Below are 23,166 nucleotides of genomic sequence, written 5' to 3'. Positions count from 1 at the left end.
GGGTGGGATATATTCCAGACATATTTAAATTAACTCAAGTGAGGAACCAGATTGAATATGGAAATGATCCTTCAACTTGAAGTTCTAAGCTTGATACAGATCCAATTTGAGTTTTGGAAATCTTAGGTCTGCCAAGGTTTGACATGTTGGCCCTTGGGAAAGGAGAAAAAAATTATGATAATAAGCCTCCCAAAGGGTGGTGGGAACTGACATTTACTGAGAACCTTTTATGTTCTAGGCACTGTGTTATTTGTTCTATAATTGCTGCCATATGCTGTTCCTATAGGAGGAAAGAAAAAGTAGCAGAGGGTATGGTAGCCCTGGGGAGAGAAAGAATTGGTTATCCACATAACCAATGTGGATAAAGTCCACATAAAGTCTTCCCTTCGTTTGGATGATGCAATAAAATTGCAAAAGGTTACTTAAATCAGAAAGATCAAAGACTCATTTATTTTATGGTAAAAAGTTTAAAAGTGCTAATTAATATAATAGAGTATACTCTAGAGTAAAAGTTTTATTAACATAATTTAAAAATATGTAGCAAAATAGTTATATCTCTTTTTGGTGGGAAGACAAAGTAATGTAAGTGATACCTTAGTGCGTTATAGTCTGCAAAGAGACTAGAGTCCTTAAAACTGTTATTTCTTTAAGAAGTTTTATTCATTAAAAATTCTGGCACACACATACACATATATATATATTTCCTTTCCAAATTTTGGCTGTCCTTATTAATGAAAACCACCCTCCTTTTTTTTCTAATTTGAGAAGACAAATGCTCTACAGGAATTTGATTGAATATAAAAATACATAAACTCACTTGTTCATGAGACTTCAGCTTTTCTCTCATAAGATCAGCATTTCTTTTTAGTTGTTCATTTTCACCTGTGTAAAAATAACCAGAGGGCATCCTAATACACAAAACATTTTAATTAACATGGGAATACATTTAACATTTTGAGTTTCCATTCATATATGCATTCAACACATACACACAGCATCTACTACACACGAGGTTGCATGCATGGCGCTGGAAATATTGAAACAAACAAAATTATTACTTTTCAAAGAACTTACGGCCAAACGGTAAAACAGATGTGTAAGTGGTTATGATATGCTATGATAATTGCTCTGGAATGGCAGTGTGTCTGAATTACCATGGGGACTTGTGGAAAAAAAGTCTTATTCAGCCTGAAGTCAGGAAAGGATTCACAGAAGAGAAACCATTTGCACTAAGACTTACATGATAAGGGTCACCCCATGTGGCAGGAACGTATTTCACATGCATAAAACTGTACAGAAGACTTTGGGCTTGAGTGACTATAGCACATTTGGGGAAGTTACAATTCAAATACAGTATTGTTGGAATGTAAACTCTGAGGAGGATGTGTTACATAGGTTGAAGCCATATCCTAATAGGAGATGGACATATTGCATATGAATGGCTTTAAATTTTATCTTATAGGTTACAGTCAAAGAACTTTGAACAGTGAAGGGAAATGATTAGTTACATGTTGAAAAAATGATCTGGCAGTGTAGATGACGAATGGGCAGGTTTTGACCCTAGATGAATGGGTATCAGTAAAAATAGAGCAAGTAAGAAATAACAGGAGCCTCAATTAGGTCAGTGGCAGTAGGACATAAAAGAAAATGAAGATAATTATTTAGATGGTAAGATTACCAGGAGACTTATGACTGACTGGATAGCAGAGGCAAAAAAGAAAGGGGAACTTTTGCTTTCTAGGTTTCTGGTTTGGGTAATTGAAAAACGTTTGGGCGCCTGGGTGGGCTCAGTTGTTAAACATCTGACTTTGGTTCAGATCACGACCTCAAGGTTCATGAGTTTGAGTCCCATATCCGGTGAGTTCAAGCTCTGGCAAAACCTGAGACCCGCTTCAGGTGAGCCCTGCTTCTCTCTCTGTCTCTGTCTCTCTCTCTGCCTCTCACTCACTTGCGCCCCATCCCTCTCTCTCAAAAAACAAAGCAAAATTAAAAAAAAAAAGAAAAGAAAAAAATGTTCATCAGTTTGGGAAAGATTAGAAGAGGAAGACTTTTAGGAGTGAAATGAAGACTATAGATTTTTACCTGCTAAATTTGATTGCTTGAGATATCCAGAAAACATTTCTGGTAGGCTGAGAAATATTTAGAGGTGGCCAAAGGAGAGTATTCTGTAAAGGAGACTGAGAAGTGTCCAGAGATGCAGGAGAGAGTGGTACTGAGAAAAGAGAGGTTAAAGGGATCATAATAAGTAGCAATAAAAGCAGTAAGAAGATCAAGTAAAAGAACTTTGAATCGGAAAACTTTGGGAAATGCTCAATTGTTGTAAGTTGAAGACTAGGCAAAGGTAAGGCAATGGATAGAGTGAGTACACCAGACCATTCCCTTGAGGTTTGATTGTAAAAGGAAAGAGTGAGGGCATTTGGAGGGAATCAACCTAAAGTTAAGGAAACTTTATTTTCTTGTTTATTTAAAATATGGGAAAGATGTGAGTTGTTTAAATGCTGAGAGGAATGGCAGTAGAAATGAATTAAAGACAGAAAAGAAGGGACAATTGAAGATGCAATACCCCAGAAGAGAGACAAGAGTTAAACCCAAGTGGAGGAATTAACTTTGGATAGGAAGAAGGATTTTCTCTCTCTTTTTTTTTTTTTAAGCTAAAGAGGAAGGTAGTAAGGATATGTCCAGGTATGTATATATTTGGAAGAGGTATAGTGGGAAGAAGAGGTACTAGGTGGTAAGAAATGAGATAATTTATGTCTGACAGCTTTCACTTTTTCTGTGAAATAGAAAGTAAAATAAGTTGAAAGAGAAAAGAACAGGTTTAAAGTTGGGGGCTAGAAGATTGCAAAGTTTGAAAAGTCAGGATAAATGAAAGGTATAATTGAAACTGAGATTCATAAATTAACATAGGTCTGCAATGTATGGTTTTTTTTTTTTTACCATTAGTCTTCAGTAATTGCAGCCTTATCAGTAAAGCAGGTGTATGGTTGGATTGATCCATATTTGAAAATTACTATAGTTGGTATTACAGGATGGGTAATGGAAATAAAACCACTGCCAAAAGAGAAGATAAGTGATATTCTAAGCTAGATATATAAGCTATAAAGGCAGGAAGGTTTTATCTTACAGCAACATTATTGAGAGCATTGTTATATTTACTTAATGTCTTTTCATGTAAAATGTAAATAAGAAAAAAAGAGAAACATATTAAAATATGGTTTTGCATCTTTAATTTGCCATATTGTTTCAGACCTACCATAACTGACATCTTTTGTATATAAGCGAAGCCATCTCCTGACTTGGGATGATTAAGAAGGAGCAGTGCTTGACAGTTTTCTATACTCACCTTGGTAATCTCTAGGTTAGATCAGGAAAGAGTCCATCCTGATATAGTGTGTGATGAGAGTTTGAAACAGAGACAGATTCTGTACCTAAGCCAGACATAAAAGGCTCAAAGCTAAAATATAGGCCAGGAGTAGACTTGGCATCAAGACTTGTAATTCAAAACCAGTGTGAAATAGAGGCGGGGGCTTGAGTTCAGGGACTACCGGGGACCAGTGACAAAGATGAATGAGACACTAGACTTGGGTAACAGTAATTATAGCTTTGTATTGTTTAGAATCAGTTTGTCTGTCAATATAGACAAAAAAACTTGCTAGAATTTTGATTGGGATCACACTGAATTTATAGATCAAGTTGGGAAGAACTGACATCTTGACAATATTGGGTCTTCCTATCCATAAACATGGACTATTTCTTCATTTATTTAGTTCTTTTTGATTTACTTCATCAGAGTTTTGTAGTTTTCCTTATATAGATCTAGAACATATTTTGTTATACATATACTTAAATATTGAATTTTGGAGGTTATTGTGTTTTTACTCTCAAATTTCACTTGTTCATTGCTGTTATATAGGAAAACAGTTGACTTTTATGTATTAACTTTGTATAATGCATGCAACCTCGCTATAATTGCTTATTAATTACAAGTTATTTTCCTCCCAAATCTTCTGAATTTTCTACCTAGACAGTCATGTCATCTATGAACAAGGACAGTTTTATTTCTTACTTCTGAATCTGCATACCTTTTATTTCTTTTTCTTGTCTTATTGTCTTGTCTTACTGTCTTATTGTACTAGAACTTCTAGTACAATGCTGAAAAGGAGTGGTGAGAGGAATATCCTTGCCTTATTCCTGATCTTAGTGGGAAGCCTCTAATTTCTCACCATGAAATATGGTGTTAGTTGTAGGCTTTTATAGATTTTCTTTTTAAATCAAGTTGAGTACATTCCCTCTACTCCTAGTTTACTGAGATGTTTTATTTTCAATCATGAATGGGTGCTGGATTTTGTCAAATACTTTTTGTGCATCTACTAATATGATCATCTTTTCAATCTGTTGGTGTTCTGGATTAAATTAATGAAGCTTTGAATGTTGACCCAGTCTTGTATACTTAAGATAAATTCTACTTTGTTGTAGTGTATAGGCCTCCCAAAGCCCTCTTCATTTCTGTTACAGAGTTTTTGATCTCTAGCATTCCTTTTTGCTTCTTTCTTAGGATCTCATCTCTCTGCTTACATTGCCAATTTGTTCTTACATGTTATCTACTTGATCCCTTACAGTCCTTAACATAGTAATCATAGCAGTTTTGAAATTCCCAGTCTGATAATTTCAACATCTCTGCCATGCTTGATTCTGCTCTGTCTCTGCAAATTGTGTGATTTTTTTTTGCCTTTTAGTTGGGCTAATATAATAGAAAGTCTAGGTTCACCCTAACTTTTGGTAACATGTTAGCAGCTCTCTTTAGAATACAGAAATATTTAGCTTAGAAATATGTATTTTTAAATCTTGTGCCCTAGTTAGTAATTTCAGGTTAATAGCACAAGTCCCACCCAACATCCTATTACACTTTTCCTCCTACAATCTTAACATAACATAATCAATAACTAGTCACAGCAATAATGAATCATTAAAGATTTAAAAAAAAATTTTTTTTAACGTTTATTTTTGAGACAGAGAGAGACAGAGCACGAACGGGGGAGGGTCAGAGAGAGAGGGAGACACAGAATCTGAAACAGGCTCCAGGCTCTGAGCTGTCAGCACAGAGCACGACGCGGGGCTCGAACCCACAGACCGCGAGATCATGACCTGAGCCAAAGTTGGACACTTACCTGACTGAGTCACACAGGCGCCCCATTAAAGATTTTTTTTAATGTTTATTTTAATTTTTTGACAGAGAGAGAGAGAAAAAAAAAAGAGAGTGAGCAGGAGAGGGGCAGAGAGAGAGGGGGACAGAGGATCCAAAGCAGGCTCCATGTTGACAGCAGCGAGCCCAGTGTGGAGCTCCAACTCACAAACTGTGAGATCATGACCTGAGCCGAAGTCAGACGCTTAACTGACTGAGCCACCCAGGCACCCCTAAAGATTTTGGATGTTATATGAACAATGCTTTAGGAAGGCTTGTCTTGCAATATAGTACTGTTAAGAGGAACTTTGGAAATGGAGTCTACATGTGAAACTGTCGCAGAAGCATGGGTAAGATGTTATGAATATGTAAAATTGATATTGTTGGAGAGGAAGAGTACATAGTAACTGCAAACTTTTGGAGTCCTGGTTATTAGGAGAATAGAAGTATTTGGAGCAGAAAGAGAAAATCCAGAACTATGTTTACAGGGGAAGATGATGAGCAGCATAAATATCCATTAAATCACAACATTACAGTGAGAGTAGAAATCTAAAATCAGTTTGCTTTCAAAGGCTGTAATCAGACAGATAAGAAAGTGTTATATTTTAAAGTGTCATATTTTAAAATGAAGAGATTAATCTGAATGGTGGCTTTAGTTTATAAAAATTTTGCTGGAAAATTGATATTTCCTTGAATGGAAAGCACCAATAATTTGACAATATTTCCAACTAAAATACTTACTTATAAAATATACTACGGCCTTTAGAACAAATACTTCAGATATGTTTCTCCCACTCACTCCCATTCTAATGGGATTTTCAAACCATAGGGACACAGTACATTAATAACCATGTAACCTGAAAGTTTCCAAGATGAAATGTGACTTGTTAATAGAATATATGTATTCTAGAATTAGGAAACTGGAGATTTTGGAGGATTCTGAACTCTATAATAAAGGAGTTATACTTTCCAGTATCATTCAGTTTTGTATGATTTTCAAGTTTAAGATTTTCTGGTTTTTTTTTTCTTTTGTTTTGTTTTGTTTTGTTTTGTTTTTGTCACAATAATTAAGGGCTGGGAACTGTGTAAAAAAAAAAAACAAAACATTGTGCTAACTAGGCAACTAATACCTCTTGTACCTATTGGAAATGCTGAAGCATCCATCACTGAAAGATGAAAGAAAAGGTATTTGATGCTTTCTTTTTTCAAAAGTTTTTTAATGTTTATTTTTGAGAGAGAGAGAGACAGAGGGAGAGAGAGAGACAGCACAAGTCGGGGAGGGCAGAGAGAGTGAGACACAGAATTCAAAGCAGGATCCAGGCTCTGAGCTGTCAGCACAGGGCCTGACGTGGAGCTCAAACTCACGAACCACAAGAATGTGACCTAAGCCAAAGTCAGACACTTAACTGACTGGGCCACTCAGGTGACCCCGATGTTTTCTAATTTATAAAAGTATACATGCTTGTCTTAGCAAGTGAAGCATCTGTAAGGGGAAGCTAATCATCTCTACACACCTTCCCTTCCACTTACCTCACCAAAGTTATCAATGTTAGCAGCATGGTCTGTATTTCTTTCCTACTTTTCTTCCAGCTTATATAATCATATATAAACATGTCACACATTTGTACTGGTTTTATTTATTTTTACCAATATAAAATTGTACTACATACATTACTTTGCAAAAAACTTGTTTCCTAAAAATGGATGTTCCTTCAAATCTGTAATTTTTTTATGCATATATGTAAATACATTTTTATAATTTTATATACATAGGGTCATATCATAGATGCTGAGCTACCCTTAGGACACTCTTCCCTTCTCTCTCTTTCATTTTCTTTCTGCTTTCTTTCTCTCCCTCTTTTTTTTCTCCTTTTTCCTCACTCCTCACCCCACACCCCTGGTGTAATTGTGTTTCCTTCTCAGTTTTTCCCTTGAACTTATTAAACTCTGGATCACATGTATGTATACACATACACATTTCCATAATTTTATTCGTATCTTTTGTTCATTTAAAAAATTCTATTTATCCCTGCTGGTCAATTTGTAGATCTCTTTGTATATGGAGAGCTCTTTGTAGATTGTAGATATAAACTACATTTGTATTTGAAAACACTTTTTGAAATAAATTACTTGTTTTTTTTCACTTTTGCATGACAAAATAACATGCAAAGTTTTGTTGCTGTTGTTGCTGTTGTGTGGTACTTTTGTTGTGTTGTTGTTAAAAAAGTCTGTTAGGTCTTTTTTTCTTTATATAGTATCTGAAGTTTCCAGATTGGTCAAGAAGACACCCTGCAGCTAGCTCTAGGTTGTATCCTGGATACAGCTGATGATATATCCTGACTTTTCTTTTAAGTTTTTATTGTTCTTTTTCATACTGAAGTCTTTTCTCCATGTGGAATTTATTTTTAATGTGGTAGAAAAGAGTCCAACTTTCTTTTCTTCCAGATGGAAAGTTAGTTGTGCCAGTACCATATGTTAAAATGCCATTCTTTTCCCAATAAATTGACATATTTCTTGTGTCATCTATTACATTAAAAAATACTGAGGCCTGTTTCTAGAATCTAGTTCTCTATTTTTTCTGTGGATGTATTTTTCCATTTTTATGCCAATACCATAATGATTTCATTACAACAGCTTCAGGGCATGTTGTTATCTGGTAATAAAACTCCCTTTTCTCTTCATTCTTCTTATTTTTTTTACAGTTCTCTTGTTTATTTGTTTTTTCCATCAAATAGCTTCAAGATTATTTTATACAATCTCCTCCAACCCCAACTTAGAATTTTACTTAAAATGGCATTAAATGTCTATATTAACTTCAGGAAACTGACATTTTAATGATGATAAGTCTTCCCTCTGCCAGAATAACTGATCAACCCATCCAAATGTTATACTGCTTGCATATTATCTGGTTTTGGCACATCTATAATTATGCTAAATGCTAAACAGAACCATATAACTTATCTGTGAACTAAAGCCACCTATTGAAGAAATAACAAACATTCCTTAATACTTTATATTACACTTCAGTTGGCTCCATGTTGCCTTTCATTTGTAATACAAACAACATATGATTATTGTTGGCGCTGTTACTTTTTCGTCATCCTACCAGATTCTACATTAGATTTTCAAACAAAGGTTTCTACTCTGGCTACTTCTTCAAGTGGTAAGGCTCTTCATGGTCTGGCTAGAGTATCTGTAAATTCAAATAGTATTTTGTATCAGTGTAGAGTCTACCTGGTCCTTATATTTGGCAAGTAATCCTTCTCTGGCCCAGCCAAAATTCAACTTATTCTCTTGGACTCTAATAATTTTGCAGTATATTTTTCTAAAATTAGCTATTCTCCTTTAGTACTGAACTGGGAGGAAGTCCTTAAGTGTACATTGTCTTTATATTTATTGTTCACTTACAGCGAGTTTTTAAAATATCATTTATGATTAGATTGCTTAGCTTTGTAATAATTTCATTCCATAATAAACTAGATATTTTTACATTCAAAGTTTTTACTTGATTGGTTGCCTGAATAAAGGCTATGTTGATCTAGGGGCGCCTGGGTGGGTCAGTTGGTTAGGTGTCTGACTTTGGCTCAGGCCATGATCTCGGGGTTCGAGCCCCGCGTTGGGCTCTGTGCTGACAGCTCAGAGCCTGGAGCCTGTGTCAGATTCTGTGTATCCCTCTTTCTTTCTGCACCTCCTCTGCTCATACTCTGCCTTTCTCAAAAATAAAAGAAACATTACAAAAAATTTAAAAGAAAAATTTAAAAATTTAAATTTAAAAATTTAAAATTTAAAAGAAATGCTATGTTGACCTAAATTAAGATTGTCCTCCAGTGGCATTTACTCAGATCCTGGAAAAGTTTTTGCCTTTTAACTAAATGAATGTTTTTATTTTATTTTATTTTAAATTGGAAATTTATAGTTATATAACCATTTTTTTTCTTATTTTGTTTTGCCTTTGTTTCTAGAAAATTTAGAGCTAACTTTTGTGCAATACTGAAGCACCTACTCCTTAAGTGAGGTTTCTGATCCAAGTATTTTCCTAACTCTCTTCCTATTCATTACAGGCAGGGCCAGCATTATGAATGTGCAATCTGTGTGTCCTTGTTGGGCCCTGCACTCAGAAGGGTGCAACGCTTGCTTTAACATTCTGCCACTAATGTCTTGAAGTTCTTTTTGTCTTCGAACTTATATTTTTAAGTAAATTCCAGTGGGACAATGGAGCATGCATGTGAGCAGAGAAGATAAGAGCAACATCTCTGTCTTGCCACTACATTCATACACGGCACTTGCAATGCCCCATGAACACAGAATTCTGGTGGACTCATGATACTTGGGAGTTCAGCAAGACTCAAAAATACAAGTACAAGGTAAACATGTTCCATCTGCAACTAAGTAAGCAAGGGGCCTCATTTTCTTTTTCACTAGAACTCGCTTCAAATGCAGAAACAAAGCAGTAGCATTCTAAGAAATATGAATGACCAAGCAACTCTACCATGTCCTTTCTTAATTCTGTTATTTCCCTCTATTAACCCAATAATTATGCTAAAAATGAAGACATAAAAGGAAAGAGAAGGATAGGAAAATTCACAGTTCCTTTTCCTTTTAGTCCATCTTTAGTAAGTGTAGGTAGAGAGTATTGGTAGCAAGGGCAGGTATCAAGAAGTAAAATGAGGGGCTTTTGGGTGGTTCAGTTGGTTGAAAGTTTGAGTTCAGGTCAGGTCATGATTTCACAGGTTTGTGAGTTTGAGCTCTGCGTCCTGGCTTGCTGCTATCAGCGTGGAACCCGCCTGGATCCTCTGTTTCCCTCTCTCTCTCTGCTCCTCTCTTGCTCTCTCTCTCTCTCTCTCTCTCTCAAAAATAAATAAAATTTTAAAAAAAGAAGTAAAATGAATAATAAATGGTTTAGGTAGTTTTGCGCAGCATTTACACTATTCTGGTAAGAATGAAACAAATATGCATGTGCAAGCTAGGAAGTATTAATTATGTACTTTTGTGATTCTGCATAGGAGTTAAATGCTCATGTCTTTGGATTTAAAATTCATTTGCACAATATAAAGATGAATGGTAACATTTATGTTCCTAATTAAAATTTTTCATTCTTTTTTACTTACAGCAACATTAACAGCAAATACAAAAACCTGTCAAGTTGAGAGAGACCACAGAAGAAAGAAAAAAAGCTCTATATTTTAGAACTTTTAATGTTACTTTTTTCCTGCCTTTTGCACATTAGGCCCCACATTTTCATTTGGAATGGGGCCCTGCAAATAATGTAGTTGGCCTTGTTTATATGTTTTGTTCTTTAGCTTTCTTTTAATGTGCCATTAGCAAATCTCTTTTGGAAGGAGGCAATTTTTAAATAATGAAGATTCTGAAGTATATTCTCATAGCAGATCATTTCTCCATACAGAATATACTTATATAAATGTAGCATTTTCCCAAGGATGTACTAGAAGCTAGCATGTCAAATTACTGCATGTTGAAAGAAGTTTTTCTACATTTTTCAAACTACTTTTAATTTGAGCAATACTTTTTTCTTTAGGAGTAACTTGTCATTGATTAGTTTACTTTCTCAGATAATTCTTTTACAAAATAGCACTCAACTATGTGCTATTGTCCTTTTTAAAACATTCTTGTCAGTGATCAATTCTGATTAAATCACTCTGCTTACTACAATTTTGTAAAGTTGTACTATACATAATGATGTCTTCCTGGAAACCTACCCTGATAGAGTCTAAGGGCCGAAATAAATTCAAATTATTCAAGTTCAGTTCAAACAGGGAAAAAAAAGCAATACGAAATTGCAAGAAATCATTTAGAGATAATTGGAAAAAACGAGTTTGAATTCTACTGATTTTGAAGGTGCTCTGTGTTTACAGTTGATTTCATGTGTCTCCCTCTTTTCTTCATATGACACCCTGCCAACGTGTTTGAATTTCTAAACTAAATTCCTGAATTCTCCTCTAATGGACAAAAATCTCTGAATCTTGTTTTCTTTGCCCTGGTAGTAACTAACCATAAGTTAGATGGCATAATGTAACTATCTTTAATACAATGTATTATAGGGGTTCTCCTAAACCAGTATATAATATATAGTAATATGATACAGGAAAAATCCCTATCATTTGATATATTGTGATGAATTACTCTACTAAGGACCCATGTCCATACTCTAAACTCCAAACACACGTTACTTCAAAGACAGGATATTATGACTATGAAAATATTGTATTCTTGAGCATTGGTCAATATTTAATATCTTTTGTACAAAAAATTAATTATAATTCAGTAATGAATATGTTAAACATTAACTTTCTGAGACTTCAAAGTAACTTTAATTTCTGGTAGATGTTTTATTTGAACAAAATCCTAGGAAGAATTCAATTAAAGTACCATTTGAATCCTAGAATAAGAGGACTGTAAGGATTATGAACATTCACAATTTTTTAAATGCAGCTGGGTATTGTATTTAGTCACAGAGAAGGGAAAAGTTGTTCTGAACCATTAGCATTGATATGGGAAAATGAAAGCCCAGACCAGGTGTGGGATGGGGATCAAACCCTGAAAAAAAGTGAGCAGACTGCTAGAGTCAAGAAAAATGAAAATCTATTGGACACAAGGGAATCAGAAGTCTGCAGGACTAAGCCAAAAGAAAAGGCATTGGAGAGGCACCTGGGTGGGTCAGTCAGTTAGGTATCCGACTTGATTTCGGCTCAGGTCATGATCTCATCATTTGTGGGATGGAGCCCTGTATTGGACCCTGCTTGGGATTCATTCTCTCCCTCTTTCTGTCCCCACCCTGCTCGCACTCTCTCTCAAAATAAACAAACAGTAAAAACACAGAAAAGAAAAGGCACTGGAGATGGTGTAGTTCTCTATATTACTCTTTTGCTCTCCAGAGGAGCTGAATCCTCTCTGTACTGCAGATGCTGCCTGACAATGTAAGTGTAAAGTCTTTTAATACAATTTCTATATTTGTTTCATCAACCCTTGAGGAGATATTTTAAGGTAAAACAATGGGGAAAAAGGAAGAATAGTAATTCTTAAAGATAAATACCAGAACATTATAAAGACAATAAGGAATAACATGCCAAAGCAAATAAATGGTGTGTAAGATCATTATCATACTTCACCTACATATAAAAAGTACTTTATGATAACAATAGAAGACTAAGGTAAAAACATTCTTGTTTGATGAGAGTTTTATGTTGGAAGGGACTCTGAACTAGGGACTTTCATCTAGTCTCCTATATGAAAGGAAAATCCCAGTAACACTGCACTGTAGCTAACTCAGGACGAACACTTGGTTGCTTCATCTGTTTTGTCAATGAAGAGGCCTATTGGGTTATCACGACTAGTAAAAATAAAATAAGCTGAATATGCTGGCTTCATTTACACAAACATAGCTTTAGTCTCTGATAAAACACTAAATCATGAACTATCACTGCTGTTTGAATAGTATATTCATCATGTAACTACTACGAAATACCTACTCTTCAAAACTGAACACAGGATCATTAAAAACCAAGAGTACTTCTGAGAACAAATATATTTCTAAACTTTTGAAAATAATAAAGAGAATTATGAATATGATTATAAAATATCCTCTGATGTTCCTGTCAGAATATGACTGAATTATTCTGTTCAGCATGGTATTTCTTATTTCATAACAATTTAGGAACGTATTATTTTGTAATGAGAAGTCTTGGCATTAGCCGATGAGTTTAACAAGTCCAGATTAAAAGAAACTTACTGTCAGTGATGTAAAAACTCTATTTTTAAAGGCACTCAAATATATCATATTTTCAAAGATTTTTTTCTAACTTACCTTTCAAATTATGTTGATGTTCAATGGTCTGCTGTAGCCCTTTTATCATATTATGAAGAGCAGAACATTCTAAAATATGAAAGACACATTTATTTGAAAATTATTCTCTTTCATTTTGGAACTATGCACTGGTATGACATACTAACTTCCATTCTAGTTGGGCATCTGTTTTGATGGTTAAATATTAAATACCATATTTGCATCTAATAAAAAGTTACCTGTGTATAATAATACCATTGATTGTTTACTCTGCCAGCTATTACACTAAGTGCATTATGAACATTACCCCAATTAGTTTTCAAAATGATACTGAGAAGTTGGTATTATCCTGATTTTACAAAGAGAGATGGTCATCCATAGAGGTTTGGTTACTTGCCCAGGATTTTAGAGTTAATAAGTAGAAGGTATGGACTTGAGCATATGTTTTTCTCATTTCAAATCCTGCTCTTAATCTGCTATTCAATACCTCCTGGGGAATTATAGGATATAGTGATGAAACCATGAAACTTGGAGTCCAAGGAAATAGAATAGAGTTTCCTCTCCACTCTCTAGCTATGACACCCTGGACAAGCTTTTTGAGCTTTAGATTCTCCATCTGCAAAATAAAAGTATGGGTAATACTTATCCTCCTTCACATATAAGACTATTCTCATATATAAGACTAATCTGACAACCAAATGAGAAAATAGTACTCTCTAAATTTACTCACAAATGTTCAATATTGTTATTGTTGTTATTTCTCTCCTCTGTCTCTCAACAATTTGTATATATCTCTTTTCTCCTTTTATCACATTTCATTTATTTGTGGTTCCTCCCACTAGATGGTGAACTCTTTCAGGTAAAGATCATATCTTATCAGTTTTGATATTTATTGCTTCTAATATGGTGGCTATTTCATAGGTATTCAATAGTATTTCTATTTATTGACTAAAGGAAAGAACCCATACTGTGAAGGGAAAATGCAAAATTTTGCCTTTCGGTTAGAGGTCCTACACTCAGTCTCCAGTACTTTCTTCAACTATGCTAATAGAAATGAAAGTACTTTGCAGAAGTTAAAAGCTTTATGCAGATATAAGGTTCTTCTGTTGTGGTTTTTCACTCTTCCTTGTACCCCCTGTACCACCCCCCACCACCCACTCAAAGTTCCCACCATCCTCCATTTTTTCTCTTTTACTATTTCCTAGTAATAGATTGATGGTTAAATCACACTTGACATTGCCTACTTCATATATGTTACTGTGTTAGCTGCTATAATTAAAAAATTAAGGGGGCACGTAGCTGGTTTAGTCGGTGGAGTGTGCGACTCTTGATCTTAAGGTTGTGAATTTGAGCCCCACATTGGGTGTAGAGATTACTTAAAAATAAAATCTTAAAAAAATTAAGGAGGCATAGACTCTGCCATCACTTCTCTTTGTGCCTTTTAGAGGAATAAATAGATAGCTGAAGCTATTTCAGTACAGTTGACTCTTGAACAACATTGGATGTTTAGAGGTGCTGATTCCTGTTCAGTTGAAAATCTGAGTGTGGATGTGCTTGGATGGCTCAGTCGGTTAAATGTCCAACTTCGGCTCGGGTCATAATCTCGCGGTTTGTGAGTTTGAGCCCCGCGTGGGGCTCTGTGCTGACAGCTCAGAGCCTGGAGACTGCTTCAGATTCTATGTCTCCCTCTCTCTCTGCCCCTCCCCTGCTTGCATTCTGTCTCTCTCTGTTTCTCAAAAGTGAATAAACATTAAAAAATTAAAAAAAAAATCTGAGTGTGACCTTTGACTTCAAAAAGTGAACTACTGGGGCATCTGGCTGACTCAGTTGGTAGAGCATGTGACTCTTGATCTTGGGATTGTGAGTTCGAGCCTCACATTGAATGTAGAGTTTACTTTAAAAAAAAAAGTTTCCAAAACTTAACTACTAATAGCCTACTATTGGCCAGAACCTTACTGATAACATAATGTCACTAACACATATTTTGTGTTATATGTATTATAGCCTATATTCCTATAATAAAGTAAGCTAGAGAAAAGAAAATGTTATTAGGAAAATCAGAAGGAAGAGCAAACACATTTATAGTATTGTACTGTCTTTATCAAAAAAACATGCACATGTGAGTGAATTCATGCAGTTCAAACTCATGTTGTTCAAGGGTCAACTGTAATCAGCAAATTGAAAACAGAGCCCTGAAACTGAAAGTATACTGAATTTTTAAAAAAATGTGTATTTTCAAAATATGAACACAAGGTGGCTCTCTCAACACTTTTTTTTCCCAAAGGAAAATGGCTCAATAAAAATTGTTCATAAGGTAGAATACCATTCCTTATTTTAGAATAATGGCTTTTAATTCTTTGCAAACCTTTATCCACATTATCATTTCTGTTGGATTTTAGAATGAATACTATCTTATCCAATGCTTCTTAAAAGCTAGAGCTCAGAATATTAAGCTACTTGTTTAAAAAAAATTTTTTTTAACATTATTTATTTTAGAGAGACAGAGCATGAGCAGGGGAGGGGCAGAGAGAGGGAGACACAGAATTCCAAGCAGACTCCAGGCTCCAAGCTGTCAGCACAGAGCCTGACGTGGGGCTTGAACTCACAAACCACGAGATCATGACCTGAGCCAAAGCTGACGGCTCAACCGACTGAGCCACCCAGGTGCCCCTAAGCTACTTCTTAATACTGTATAATTTAGTAAATAAATGGTGCTTTTGAGCTCACTTTAGGCTCTGCCATTAACTAGCAATTTGAACATTAATATCTATTTCACAAAGCACTTGGAAATGTTGAATACAATTATGTATGAAAAGTACTTGGCCATTAATACTAACATTATTATCATCTTCAACTGGCACAGAAATTCTTTATCTGGTATCCAATGTAGAAAATATAATGTCATGACCTCATTCTTTATTGTTGAACAAATCGAATCATATATCTAGTTTGTTATTCCTCTCTAGGTCAGTTGGTACACACTTGACTCTACAAACTTATTCCTACTAGTTCTTTTACTTCTGCTGCGTATTATCCAGTAAAAAGGCCATTAGATTTAGAATAAGTACAGCTGGATTTTAAAAAAGTATTTAATTATTTTTTCAAATGATAAATACACACAAAATACTAGTATAGTAAAAAATGATTATCTCTCCAGTTTCGGCCTCTAGACTAACCAGTTTCCCTTCCCCCAAAGCAAGCACTGTTACCAGGATACTGAGGCTGTTTATCTTTCCAGAGATACACAAATGTATCAGGGAGAGGGTTTTCTGTGTGTACAAAGATATTTTTATAAAAATGATAGAAGATGGTTGAGAACACTGTTGTTTTCATTTATGGTATCTTGGAGATTATTCTGTATCATATAGAACTACTTTTTCTTTTATCAGCTGCCATAATTTAACCAGAATCCTACTGATGGATCACACTCGGAAAGGCCTTCTCCGTACTAAAAAACACACAAAAAACCCCACAAAAACCCATATTCTATTCTATTTTTTTGGGTGGTTTCATTTTTTTCACCTTTGATTAACTTTATTTGTTGGCATAGTTTTAGATGTACAGAAAAATCAGGAAGGTATTAGAGTTGCCAAATATCCTACACCCAGTTTCCCCTGTTATTAATACCTAACATTAGTATGAGATGTTTGTTACAATTAATGAACCAATGTTGATACATTATTATTAACTAAAATCTATACTTTATTCAGATTTTCTTAGTTTTTACCTTATGTTCTTTTTCTGTTCTAGGATCCCATCCACAATACCATATTGCATTTACTCATCATGTCTTCTCAGTGTCCTCTTGGCTGTGCTAGTTTCTCAGTTTTCTTGTGTTTGATGACCTTGACAGTTTTGCAGAGTGCTGGTCAGGTATTTTGTAGAAAAGCCCTTTTTGGGGATTTGTCTGACGCTTATCTCATGGTTAGATGGGGTTATGGGTCTTTAGGAGGAAGATCATAGAGGTGAAGTGCCATTTTCATCACACCATGTCAAGGGCACATACATACGGCTTTCTCTCCTTTCCCTCCTGACACAGGGCACTTTATTAGTGAGGAGTGTTGGTCTGGGAAAAGGGTGTTGGGATGAACAGGATCAGCAACTATCCTGGGGAACATTCCTAAACATCAAGCATTCCTCCACGAAAATTTAGAGAAAACTCCATCATGGATGAAACCTCCCCAGAGGACAGCACTGTGACCACCCGGCCCCGCCAGCAGTGGTACAAAGGGCACCTAAGGACAGAAGGGCTCCAGTACAGCAGGGCTTCAATGTCAGGCACAGACTGTTGGGGGCATACCAGGAACTTCTCATAGTTCCAAGTGAACATGAGGGAATTCTGGCTCTCTTGAGTTCTCCAGATACCCTGAACTGGTTGCACAGTGAAGCCAAGCACTACTGGGCCTTGAGGGCTGCAGGTGCAGCTGAAGCTCATTTATCTGGGTGTAATCCCAGACCATTGTGCCTCAAAGCAAGTTGGCATTCTCAAAGAGCAGCGCCTTGCCCTGCAAAGAGCCTGGGTTTTCAGGTTCCCTGCAGGCTAGTGGGCGTGCAAAGGATGGACCAAGACCAGGGACACAGCCGGGAGGACAATTGGTTGCTGGGAGCTGAGAGGCACACATGGCCTGGTTGTCCCAGAAGTAAGGGGAGAGCTTTGGACTAGAACAGCCCATTTTTGGCACTAAAATTTTTGACCCATCTGAAATTTCTTTTGGTGTGATTGTGAGACAGGAATTCAACTGTTATTTTTTCCCATGGTTTTGAAGGCTTGGACTTGCCATTTCTTGGTTTAGTGGTCTCCAACAGATTATTTAATTTCTCTCATCCTATGTTTCTTCATTATTGAGGTGGCTTAGTAATACCAATCCTATGTATCAGGGCTATAAAAGATAAAATGAAATGATAGCTCGGAAAGTTCTATGTGAATTTAAAATATTTTACAAATGTATGGTATAATATTAATTGTTGTGGTACCAAAAAATACTCTTATGAGATTTTGTATTTCTTCAGGCAGTAAAGAACTAACCTTTTTTAATTGAAACCTCCTTTGTTTGTGTTACTTTTAACAAATAGTTAGTTTTTTCCAACTGCATATCCAGTATATTATTCTTTCCACTGGTTTCTATCATTTTCTGTAGAAGAAACAATATATATTACCAAAACAAGGAATGTCGCTATTTTTATTTTATTTTTTTTTACCTAATGATATGAAGACTAATGAAAATACAGACCACTTAATACCTGCAAGTCTAATAATTAAGTCTGGCATATGGTTTATGTAAGCCAACTTCCTCATTTATCTAATTTTAAAAGTAACATGGCAAAAAATTAAAACAGACTAACAGTTATAAAGAGTTATGAAAAGTAAGAATATGAGCTAACTTGGAATCCCCTTCTTTCCAACTATTCAACCCTCAGTCCTATGGTTAACAATTCCTTATACATATTTCCAAAATATTTTATGATTAACTATACAACGATAGGAAAGCATCATATTATACTCTGTTCTGCACCTTGGATGTTCCACTTAGAACTATTATCTTGGAGATGATGTCCATACAAGCACATCTAGGTCTACTTTGTTCTTTTTAAGACCTGCATTGAGTTTCACTTATGAATATACTGTAATTTATTTAACTAGTCCCCTTACTGAGGATAATTTGTGTTGTTTTCACTTTTTTTTTTTTTTTTTTTTTTTTGCTATTACAAATAATGAATAAACCTTCAACATACCTTTTTGGTATCTTTGTGTACAGTGTAATAGCTGACATATACCCTTCAGACAGCTTCAAAAATCCTCAATTAATTGTATCATCTATATCTCTACCCACTTCCCCATTCTCTCTGCCTCTGAATTTATCTTAAAGCAACTCCCTGACATTATATTATTTCATCTACAAATATCACCGTCTATATGTATCTCTAACAGGTAAGATTTTTAAAAATACAACCACAATACTTTATCACATCAAAAAATCAATATTTCTTATTTAAAATATTTAAGGATATGACAGATATTTCTAAATAATCTCCAAAAATTTTGCACCAATTCCTCTCCCACGAACAGTGCTTCTTATTTCTTTCTCTATTCTCTCTTATTTTAGTAAGAATCACTTCGTTAAGAAAACTCAAGTTCATTGTTTAAAAAAGTTCATAATGTGGGGCACCTGGGTGGCTCAGTCAGTTAAATGTCTGACTCTTGACCCCAGCTCATGAGTTCAAGTCCTGCATTGGGCTCTGCAGGGGTGTGAAGCCTACTTAAAAAAAAGCTCATAATGTTATCTCAAAATACCCATTGTCATGAAATTCCTTTATTATGGACATACCAGACTGTGCAGAGGAAAAGAAGGAATAGAGAAGAATGATAAAGAGAGAAAATAGAGGTAGGTATTATCCTCTTTCCCACCCTTGCTTCAAAAACCCACTCCCCAAATCTTTCATTTATTCACCTATATCTTCTCAACAACTATTCTTATTCCTCTCCAAGGCAGACAAGGGGGAAAAAACCTAATATATACTTGTGGGTTTGGTTTATCATGTAATTTGTCTAGATTTGGGGAGAGGAACTTCAAATACATCTGTTTTTAGGCAACAGAGAAGGAAAAAGGAACAGCAGAGGAAAGAGTAAAAAAAAAAAAAATTAGAGTTAGTCATAATGGTAAGAGACTGAGGATTGAGTTTATTTTATTTCAATTCTTATTAAACCATTCCTGAGTTTATGGACATTTTGAACATTTAAGTATGTATTTTCCTTTTAACTTTAGCCAAAGTATATCAACTATTTCCAAAATGTCCCAGAAACATTTTGATGTATTAGTACAAATGATCCAAAATGAAATATATTTTAAATATGGATTTTAAAAATGAGAAAGGACTTAGCAAAAATATATTTCCATTGTCTTTACTTTGCTTATTTTTTGGTACATTTTTCTTTACTTCCCAAATTCTTCCACTGGCAAAATCTATTTCCCTTTAATACTATAACTTTTATACTATATACTTTTATACTATATATAGTTTTTCTACTATAACTGTTTTATATCTTTACATACCTTTTCTATCTGTGAGAAATCACTTATAAGCTTGTCGAGATTCACACCGCTAATCTTTTTCATACATCCTTCGCTGCTTTGACTCATGTCTAAACTAGTGAAGAGTAAATAGGGTTAAAAAATAGATGAAGAAGTAAACAAAAGCTGTACAATAGTGACAATAAGTCAAATACTAATGTTTCTGTACTCCACGCATAGAGCACCTACTTGAGCTCCATTGCACGTGGAAAATTTTTGCTATACACATTAATAATAGTCAAATGCATTAAGGCCTCTCCATTCTTCTGCATGCCACCCAAGTTTTCTCTAAACAATCTAAAATTAGTGCAATGTTATGTGCATATGTAGAAATTATTTGTCCCTGTTACACAAAAAACTATTCCATTGTTCAACTCATCTTCTTGCCATCAGTATGACAGGACTCAAAATCTGGTGTACTGCTAAATCTGATGTGTGACTTTTAAATACAGGTATTCTCAATGTACGGTGTTTAAAATTTTCATAACTATCATGCCACGAGTATTTTTTGCTGTATTTCCTGGTAGTGTGCTTATTGCCATGGACTGAATTGTGTCCCCCTGCCCCTCAAATTCCTCTGGGTATAACCAGCTAACTGCAAAGAATGAGTTTTAGTTTTAGTCCTATGGAACCAATCATAAGAAATTCTACATTATTCTGGAGGTAAACTCATCCAGTTAGGATGAAGAAATTGACCTTCACAAAAGTGCTAGCATTTACACTTGGGGATGGGAGAGTGTTTAGAAGAATTAGGATTAATACAATCTAAAAGTATGAGACACTTTAGACTTTTCACAAGTGAAGTGCAAGGAGAAAATACAAATTTGAAATTTAGGCATTCTTGATTAAGGAAAGAACATATGCCAATGCCTGGTGTGTGAAAGTGGTAATGGAAACTAGTCCAAAGTAAAAGGTAAATAAAATTCCTAATTTTACAGGTCATATTATTGTTTCAAATGAAGTACAACACAACAGACATTGCTTTGACAATTTGTTACTTCACAAATCTCGTTTCCTTCCTCTTTTTGATTGGACGTTAAATCACATGTATGACATCTGACAACTATTAGTGGTTTTTAAATGAAAGAATTTTTAGCTGTGCATTTTCAGCTTACTGAATTATTATTCAAGTAAAACTATATAAAAATCCCTTTAAAAATTACAACTTGATCTTTAAGGCAGGAAAATAATTGTAATTAGCGTCCCATAATAAATACAGCAAAATTCTTTTTTGGGGTAAAGCTTAACAATCATCAGTATTTGATAACTGTTACTCTTTAATAGAACTATAGGATAATCTGAGGTAGTTAATGCAAAACTTTCCCCCGTCCCCCCCCCAACATTTTTCTTTTTAGTTCCTAACATTTTACATAAAAAGGTTTTACTACAGTTCTCAGATCCCAGCTCTTGAATTAAATTCATTTTAATTTCAGCTTGATTTTCCTCCCAAAAGCCTCTGTTCTAATGAGACTCTGGGAGTGTTTTTCTTTTTAAAACCATCGCTAATATTCCACTGGCTGTTATTGCATGCCGTTCCGCCCGGTGTAGGAGTTTGTCACACAGGCTGAAAAGCCATCCAATCCATTTCTAGGTGTCTTCACGGTACCCCCCAATTTCCTCCATCAACATCTCTTCAGTGGCTGTGGCCTTCGTGCCCGTGAAACTAGGAAACAAGCTGGTGATTCAGTGCCGGTCAAATTCTTCGGTGAGAAGCAGGGACTGACTTGTGACCTTCTGGCCCAGCAGCAACCACCCCCTCAAGTGGGTGACAGCGCCCTTTTCTCCCCGGCTCTTATGCCAACCAGCATCTGGGCCTCAACTCCGTCTCTCCCCCTCCCCGGCTCGGCGGGGCCCGAGGACAGACTGGGGGTGGGGGTGGGGCTCCTCCTCTCCCCTCCCTGCTGCGCTCCGTGAACGCACGCTCGGTCCAGAGGCTCGGGGCTCCCGCTCCCTCCACCCGCGTGCCGGGGACCAGAGGGACCCAACTCTACTGCAGGACTCGCACCAGCGGGCCTGACGGGAGTGGATGGCTTAGGAGACGTGAGGAGGTATGAAGAAAAGAATTTCCAAGGCCAAAGCGGGAATTTCGAACCCGGGGACAAAAAGCCTGGAGCGTACCTGACGCCGCTCACAGTTCCCCACAGTCTCCCGCGTCACCACTTCCGGGTGCTGGTCCGCCCCGCACTGCTGTCCCCTCCCCGGAAGCAAGTTCCCCCAACAATAGGCCCGCCCTTCTCCCGGCCCCGACCTGGGCCGCCAGTTTTCCACCTCCGGTGGTCCCTGCCTCCTTGGCCCTTGCTCGCCTCAGCATCTGGTGCTTCTTAGATATTTTTTTCTGGTTTCTGGGACATGACCCAACGTCTAGTGCCTGCCAGATTCCTAATTATTTCCCTGACCAAAGAATAAATCACATTGGTTTTAAGTTTGGAGCAGTGAGTCAGCATCATTGAATTAATAATCCATATTTATTTGAGTAACTTATGAAATAGGCTTATAATGTACGAAGAGACTGTGCTAGGTGATGGAGATGAAAGCATGAATATAATCAGTCTGTGCAGTCCAGAGTCAGCTGATGGAGATGATCTCCCATCTACAAAACTGTCTTGGTAACTAATGGTAAAGGCTTAGGCTCCCTCCGCATGAATTCAAGCCCCCAACTCTTTTATATCCCAACTGGGTGATCCCGGGCAAGTTTTTAAGTATACCTGCCTCGGCTTCTTTATTTGTAAAATTGACATTAATAATGATGCCTACTTCATAGGCCTGTTGTGATGATTAAAGGATTAGAATTTTGGTCAATAACAGTTTGAAACTGTATCCACTGCCAACTCTGGCCTACTTTTTTTTTTTTTTTTGAGTGGGAGAAGAGAGAGATTTTTATGGATTTTGTTTTCTATGAAATCCAAGATGTGGCCAGCAAATACATGTATACTGTAATAGGATAATTCATACTTGATTATTGGGAAGGTAGGAGAGCATGATGGCAAGATAATCTGGTCAAAGTGGGAAATGTAGGGTGGAGCCCTCTCTCTGCCATTAGTCATCTGGGAAGGTTGATTCATCTTCCCAAGACTTTTTTTCCCCCCCTAATTTTAAAATAAGAGAAGTGGACT

General features: G+C 36.0%; 1 protein-coding gene across 7 annotated transcripts in view; it reads right to left on the bottom strand.

Annotated features, from left to right (window-relative positions):
- Nucleotides 1-22,432, bottom strand: part of CCDC152 (coiled-coil domain containing 152) — a 29,563-nt gene extending 7,131 nt beyond the window's left edge. Inside the window, exons 1-5 of one of the 7 annotated variants that reach the window (XM_078445237.2) lie at nt 22,059-22,432; nt 20,036-21,716; nt 18,010-18,115; nt 13,005-13,073; nt 818-882 (exon numbers count right to left, since the gene is read on the bottom strand). In XM_078445237.2, coding sequence (XP_078301363.2) covers nt 818-882; nt 13,005-13,073; nt 18,010-18,115; nt 20,036-20,122 — 327 coding nt within the window. In that variant the 5' untranslated portion in view covers nt 20,123-21,716; nt 22,059-22,432. Of the gene's footprint in view, nt 1-817; nt 883-13,004; nt 13,074-18,009; nt 18,116-20,035 lie in introns of all 7 variants that reach the window. The other 6 variants (XM_078445241.2, XM_078445250.2, XM_078445247.2 and 3 more) reach the window with 6 other exon arrangements.
- Between the last annotated feature and the right edge of the window lie 734 nt (nt 22,433-23,166).

The sequence above is a fragment of the Panthera onca genome, chromosome A1, assembly GCF_046562875.1.
Source record: "Panthera onca isolate mPanOnc1 chromosome A1, mPanOnc1 haplotype 2, whole genome shotgun sequence".
NCBI classification, from domain to species: domain Eukaryota; kingdom Metazoa; phylum Chordata; class Mammalia; order Carnivora; family Felidae; genus Panthera; species Panthera onca.
Note: the sequence above shows the minus strand (reverse complement) of the source record. Positions and strands in the feature narration are given on the sequence as shown.